Source organism: Cornus florida, unplaced genomic scaffold, assembly GCF_030987335.1.
Source record: "Cornus florida cultivar Cherokee Brave unplaced genomic scaffold, ASM3098733v1 CherokeeBrave_3.0.0_Hap2_Chr07, whole genome shotgun sequence".
Lineage (NCBI taxonomy): Eukaryota > Viridiplantae > Streptophyta > Magnoliopsida > Cornales > Cornaceae > Cornus > Cornus florida.
In genome coordinates this window covers 891,027-898,560 of record NW_026775577.1, presented here as the reverse complement: position 1 = coordinate 898,560, position 7,534 = coordinate 891,027, and the positions used below count along the sequence as shown (strand labels likewise).

Genomic DNA, 7,534 nt, shown 5'->3' with positions numbered 1-7,534 from the left:
CTCCAATTTTGGGTTTGATTAGAACCATGATATGATATGGTGGGAAGAATTTGCCTTCTTATATTAGCTGATCATGGTATATTCATCATTGCCGATCAAAGTTAAAAGAGCATATGCAGTAGTGTATTGATCATCCTGAAGAGATAAGCAAGCTTGTAAACGGGAAGGCTCCGGTTGTCATGACGGAAAATTTTGAAGAGGTATGGAATTTTTGTTTTGTTTGTCGCTTACTTTTTGATTTATTTAAACACATTCAATTCAATAACCTTAGTGACCACAAATTGCACAAGACTGGCCTCAGTAGGTCATGTTTTTCTTTTTTAAGTTATGATCCAAAGCAAGATATGTGGTTAATATCAAATAACCGTTTACCGGCCTCAGATTCTTGTAGCAGTTCTATGCAAGGGATTTTGAAATATGCAAACTCCATTTCTTATTTCTAAATTGAAGCAAAGCTTCAAAAACTGCTTGAACACTCTTTCAATTTTAATTTGTGAACAGGAAGGAAAATGGGATATAAGGTAGTGCATTTTAGTTATACCTCATGCGGGGCCTTGTGTCTCTCCATAGGCATCAATGGCTTCAAGTCTATCGATCTGGAACCAACCTTTGATCAAAGTGAAACACTCAACAACGTGCATGAGTAGGTTTCAGCTCCACCTGAAGCGCGCCCAAGGTTGGAGGTTAGGTTCTTTACCATATTTATTTGTTATCTTTCTTTCTTTTGTTTCATGTATAAAATATTGTTGTATTTTTTTTTTCAGATTAAGAAGTTGAAATAGTGGAGAAATTTTTTTTTTTAAAGCACCTCACTAATCATAATATAAAATCTTGATGACATTTTCCTGATTTTAATGGTCTTTTTCCTTTCATATGTTTGTCCTGTTTAACCATTTTTAATGGTTTAATGCAGTTGACATTATGATTCTTAGCAATTTAACGGTCACTTTTAACAATAGAATTAGGATGAGTACTTCAACTTTTATAATGTAAACCACACAACTTGAATATCACAATGAAGGAGATAAGGGGGATGCCTTTTGTATTATACACTATTCACTTGAGTTCACCCTCACTTTCATCACACATATGACACAACTAGATAAATAGTCACACATCTTATCAAACATCACACTAATATTTCTTACTCAGAAAGGATGACAACCGATCACCATTTTTGTCGGCTGCTTCTGCCTCTACAGTTCTAACACCAAAACTACAATGCAAACAATAGAATAAGTGTCAGATGAACGTTAGAAATCTCATTTGTATGACCAATTACAATAATCGTAACCCATTGATCTGTGTTTCAGAAGACCGTGTTAAGAAGTTTGTTGCATTTGTAGCACATAAATTGCTGTGTATTCATTCCAATGTAGGATTATTATGGAACCTAACATGATCATTTCAATGGAAGGTACTATGTAAAGAGACTGACCAAAACTACATCAGGTGAGAAAATAAAAGGAGAAATAGCTTGTAATAAGAAGAATGAAAAAAAGAGGATTCACGTGGCAGACCTCATTTAAATGGAACCAAGGGAAAGGAAAGATGAAGATGACGACTACTACACATGAAAAGGGTAGTTAATACTACAAGTTGTAGGTCATTTATTCCATGTTCTAGACATTGGACTATGGAGGTACTGTGATGCGTATTAGGTCTGATTCTGAAGACTGTTATAGTGGTGGTCATATATTATGCATATGTACTTACAGTCTGCATCTGTGTTGATCCATTGCTCCCTATTTTGATTTGAACCTCTGCTTCTGATACTGCTATGGGTCAGGTTCAATTTGGTGATTCTCTTCTCTGTTATAGCTCTGTTAAGAAACTCTCTGTTGCCTTTGTCGTGGAGTGCCAGTTCTTTAGTATCATAGCCCCCACCATAGAAGGTGTTGTTGATATCATGGTTGTATGATTTACTGGACTTTTTCTCAGCTGTTGGCCCTTCGGGATGGATCTTATTTGAGAACATCCTTCGGACCTGCATGCCAATGACAAGGAAATTTAGATTGACAGTAATATTGTTACAACTTATACGAGTTCATGGTCAATATATGGAAGTACAAACCATTCAAAGAAATAACTACCAAAATGAGTGATTTTTACGATGAGATCTAGTAGAAGGGATTTTATGTGCTAGGTTATGTGGATATTTTTGTACCATTCTCATATTCTACCTTCCTGACCATCCTAACTAGGATACCCTTTAGGATGCGCAAAGTGGGAAATGTCCAGTGATTTCCCAGTTGGGAGATTATTTTGGTCAAGAGGCAACAGATTCAGACAGTTTGCACCATCTGATTTGATCAATCACGTCAAACTTTCTTCATGTCCTGGCAGTGAGTGTATTCTTAGGAATTCATTGAAGGTTTAACTCAATTAGACTGTAGTTCATCTCAATTTGATGAATAATTAGACTGTAGGCATTTAGGGACCTGCCATTTTCTTTTTCATGTCAAAAATAAAAAATAAATGAAAAAAAGAGAGGGAAAACACTCAGAAGCATTGGCTTGAAGGAGCCAGTGCGGCCACACAGACCACTCAATATCACCGTTTCAATAGGTGATAGGCCATTATTAGAAAAATCACAATTTCGATAGGGATCAGCTATTTGATAGGCCATTTTTAGAAAAAATAATTAATGCAAGTGGTCAACCTGGGTAAGTTTCCTCTTGATTGAAACAGAATCAACACCTTCATTAACAGCAATAGCTCCAGAGCTCTTTGGAGAGGAATGGAGCTTTTTCAGCATTTTCTTCATGAAATGCATGCCATATTTCCCCTTGGCTTGGTTATCTCCTTTATCACATTTCTCCGTGGAATGCTCGTATGCTGTGTTATTCATCTGAAAGAGCTGCCCAAGTGTCGTCTTGACTTTCTTTGTCTCCTCCATACTTGATTCAGGTAGTTCAATTGAAGAGCCAAAAAGGTATTCCTGAAGTGGATATATAGTTGTATCTCCACACTCGGTGTTCACACCTTCAATTTGCTTGCCACTGAGTATTATGGTGCTCACAGGATTGGTTCTCTCTAATGATCTATCATACTCCATTTCTTCAGCCTCAAGGAACTTCTCCAGCTCGTCACCGATAAGCTTCAATTCATTCTTTACGACCTCTGTTTCTTTAGTTATATTCTCAAAGGGCACGGGAGGCATGGTGAATGTTGGTGTGGAGGGCTCCATAGTGATTGGTTCTGAACCAAGAGTTCCAATTGTGAGAAAGCCCATGAAGAAGCTGGAGTTCATAATAGATGATTCTTCTTCATAGCCCTCTTCCACTCTCTTGATTTTTTGTTCACTAGAAGAGTTTTGACATTCCTCTTGAGTCTGCCTCGAGTCTGCATAGTTGTAGCTTGGCTTTGGGTGATATTGTTTGTCATCAAGCAATGGCTGCACTGGAGAACAAGCATAGGATTTCCCTGAAACCAGAAAGTAAAAGGAGTTATAAAGCATAGTCATAAGTGCTCAATATCATCTTTTTTCTTTGTACCAGATGGGGGACAGAGACCAATCAAATGGCTGCACTCCTCCAGGGAATAACTATGAAATTATGAACATGGTAGTAATTGTATGCTTATATAATAGTAACTTCTTGTGAATGATCATGGAGATCCAAAGAAAGCAATAAAGCAAATCACACAACAAAGCACAAGATATAACGTGGTTCGGCCAAACTTGGTCTATGTCCACGGATGAGAAGAGATTCATTATGATTATGTAGAGATATTACAACATTAGAGAATTATCAACACCAGACCATGTACACAAACTCTTGCCCTAGAGTTCTTCTCCGTGTACTCCACAAGACTCCCTCTCGCCATTGGTGTTCACTCTACCAAACCCGTAACTACCTCTACCCATCAACTCCCTCATGAAGCTACCACCCTCCACTATAGAATTAGGGCTACCACCCTCCACTATAGAATTATTAGGGCTACATGTCTCTCATTCTCGTAAGTATCAACTCACAACCTAGGTAACTATTTATAGACTATTTATAGAGTCCAAAACCCAATACCCTGTTGGACAAGGATTACAATTCCTTCAAGCTCAAGACTTGGATAACAAGAAATTACCTAATAAAACACAACTCTAAACTATAAACTATAAACTTGACTAGACTAGAATTTGAAACAAATTTCATAACACTTCGACGACACATTATGTATAGTGGCCATCTATTGGTACCATTTTCAGCAGAGTTCAGGACTTAAATCAGTTCTTCTTTTTAGAAAATTCATATGTAGTCGATCACTAAAAAAACCCAGTACATGCAATAGATTCTAGTCTCTAACTGTGGTCTTAGAAATTCAAGGGGCTGTTGTTTTCATGTAATTGGTGCTATTGAAAAAGAAATTACAATCAATTTGGGATATATTTAAGTAGAAAATGGGAAGTGTGGGAATACCAGTTGTGAAATCTTTGATTGGCTTGATGCTAGTTTGCCTTGATTTACAATGCATCCAATTTAGTAACTGCAACAATTACAGGCAACAGATGAAGTTAAAAGATCTGTTTGTCTGAATTCTATATTTAGAAGAAAATGGACTCACCTTCATCTTGAAGTTTCTGTAAAGAGGTTACAGTAGATTGCTTTGATTATCAAAGGAGAGACAGATTGAAATAGGATGGGGAAATGGAATTTAAAAAGCAGAGATTTGGGCCCATGCAAGAGGAAATGAATGGATTTTGTCATCACAATTGTTATGACTAGGAAGCCAGCTAGTGCTAGAAGGGTCTGAGATAGAGGTGAGCAGATAGGAACATAAAGAAAGGTACAAAATATTCAGTTTGCTGTTCTTTCTCAAGATTAAATCATGTAGGCAAGTTGAGGAGTGGTTTAATACACAAGTTGGTGATCATCTGGTTTGCAAATGCGTGTGCGTGTTTGGAGTTGGTTGCATGATACATAAATGTAACACGGTTGGCCATAGATCAACACTGATTAAATGTGTAAAATAATAATAATAATAATCATAAGGTTTTTCGCGTCATTGGAGTGCACAATCAGATCTTTTTACGTATGTTCTTTCTGCATGTAATATCGAGGAGCATGTTATCTATTATGATGTATTATTCCACCAGGTATTTGGTGAGGAGGAGAAGCCCACCATTACTGTTAGGGCTTTAAAAAAAAGTGCGTGTGTGTTCATGTTTTAAATGCTGTCGGCCAGGTGCAAAAATAAATTCTGAAGATATTTCTCCATTAGGATCACTAATTGGAGTAGATGAATCTTCCAAGTTTAAGTAGGTCATACTTTTTGATAAAATGCTTATCTTGTTCGCCAGTATCACCATGACACAAAACTCATAAATCAATGTTTTAAAATTGCCGCGGGTCATTGGCTTTGGGAACCATTAAACTGTTTGTGTAACATTTGTCCTGCATTTTTTTGGAACTTCATATTTTTCAGAACTTTGGGTAAATGACCACTTTTCAAACCCTAATAAATCTGTAATGTTCTCACTCATTGTTTTAGTGTTCTTGAATGAAAGATCTCTCATATTTCTGGTATGTTTGTTATCTTGGATTTGACTATTACAGTACTTTTTCCATGATATGCTGGTAATTAGGATATTGATTGCTTTGGAGAGTTATGGTTGATAACTTGATAGAATTGCTAAGCCAATTAAAAAATAAAACTCTATTTCTGATCACTGTATTATAAATTTGAACTCGCTTGCCTAACAAAAAAGAAAAGAAAAGAAAAGAAATGAAATTTTATATGAGAGTGCTATGCATTATATGCAAAATGACAATCCATTAGCCCCAATCTGCTATTGGTACTAAATAGAAGAATAATTTGTTCCTTCTGCATCTGTGTTTATGATTTGTGTGAGTTATGATTCCAGTTGAACTTTTGTGGGGAAAAAAAACTTTGTTAGTTGAGTTGATGATTAGAATTGAAATTTTGCTAAATATGACACTCATGACAGAACCAAGCATTTTCACTCTTCACATCTATATTACTCTGTAAGATTGAAGTTTCTTTCTCTGAAATGCAGTGATCTGTTAAGCATGGACACTCGGAACTGGGATGATCATGACATTTAGTGCTGATTGAAAGCTCGCATCACCAATTGTCATGGAAGTGTCTTCCCATCGAGGATTCCACGTCAAGGAGATTACGTTGTCGGCCCAAAACAACTCAGTATACCCCACAGATGAATTGTACTATGAAGAAAACTATTACAATTTTAGTGACAGAAAGCTATGCAGCTGTCCTTTGATCTGATTACATTTTTTTACTAATATGTTTGGCAATTTATAGAATAGACAACTAATATACCATAATTCATGAGACATGTGAAGCAATAGAAATTTTGAAGAGGTAAAGTACAGTACTCGTATTTTGGGTGGTTATGTAAATTTACCAAAGATTTTGAAGGAAAATCAGACAGCTTGAACATCTTGGTTGTAGGTAGCTTTTGGATCAGACTTATTTAATATGGTTGAGAGTTGTTAAAAATGTATCATTCAAGCAACAGTACTCAGTAAACTTTGGATTGGTGTTGAAATTTAGTCGACATCAGCTTGATATATATGTACATGGAATATTTTGTTTAACTAAACAAGATTTGGCAGTTAAATGGTCATTTCCATCACGTGTTGTGTTTTGCTGATTAGGATAAAACATTGTCCATGTCATTGATGATATAACACGGACATGTGTATGTAAAAGATTTTTGTAGTCGGTTTCAAATAGTTGGAAAAAGATTTTATTGATTTTAACTGTATAAATAGCCTAATGTGTTTGGTATGCAGGAACGGAATGGACCGTTTATTCCATTCATTTTTTTGTTTAAAAATAAAAATAAACATGTAGTAATCTCCATTATTGCAATTGGTGTAACAAGCGTCCCTTTATTTTATCAAATCACGTAAGACAGGGGGCCTGCAGGGCAAAAGTGGCTGTTGAAGGACCTTCTTTTAGGAAAATAACGAGATACTAAAAAACGCGCCAATTGCCACTTTTGAAGGTCCTCGTGTACAGATGGCACTTCATTTAAAAGAAAACAAACACACAAGGTTATTTCGCAAGCATGCATCAATAAAAAAAAAAAAATGTGACTTGTTTGGATAATGCAGTCGAGATATCGGAAGTTTAGGGCCCAAAACCTACTATCAAGTGTCACCTCTTTTAAATAAATAAATAAAAAAATCAAAATAAGGTATTTAGCACTCAAAATGAGAATTTACTTGTGTAAGTTAATTAATTATGTAATATGAGAGGTTGATGATTGCCATACTTCAAATTCCCAATTAAAATACTTAAATCAAGAACCTATTATCAAGTGTTAGCTCTATTTAATTTCTAAATAAGAATTAATTTGCCTAGAAATATTATGGGATATAGAAGGTAAATTGTTCAAGTTATTTATGCATACGTTCAATGTATTATGTTTAAAACGAAAAGAGAGTTTTAACCGAAAGGTTCTCAATGCACATGGAATTCAAACATGAGCCCCTCAACTTATTTAATAAACGATTTTGGAAGGTAACGAAGATAGCTAGGTATAACAAGG

The 7,534-nt window shown here is 35.7% G+C and overlaps 1 protein-coding gene across 1 annotated transcript; it reads right to left on the bottom strand.

Annotated features, from left to right (window-relative positions):
* Nucleotides 1-1,134: 1,134 nt before the first annotated feature.
* LOC132267493 (protein LAZY 1-like) lies at nt 1,135-3,828 on the bottom strand. The gene is made up of 4 exons (XM_059768652.1): nt 3,765-3,828; nt 2,663-3,426; nt 1,713-1,987; nt 1,135-1,216 (listed from the first exon to the last, which is right to left on the bottom strand). Exons 1-4 carry the CDS (start codon nt 3,826-3,828, stop codon nt 1,135-1,137), a joined length of 1,185 nt encoding a protein of 394 aa, XP_059624635.1.
* Between the last annotated feature and the right edge of the window lie 3,706 nt (nt 3,829-7,534).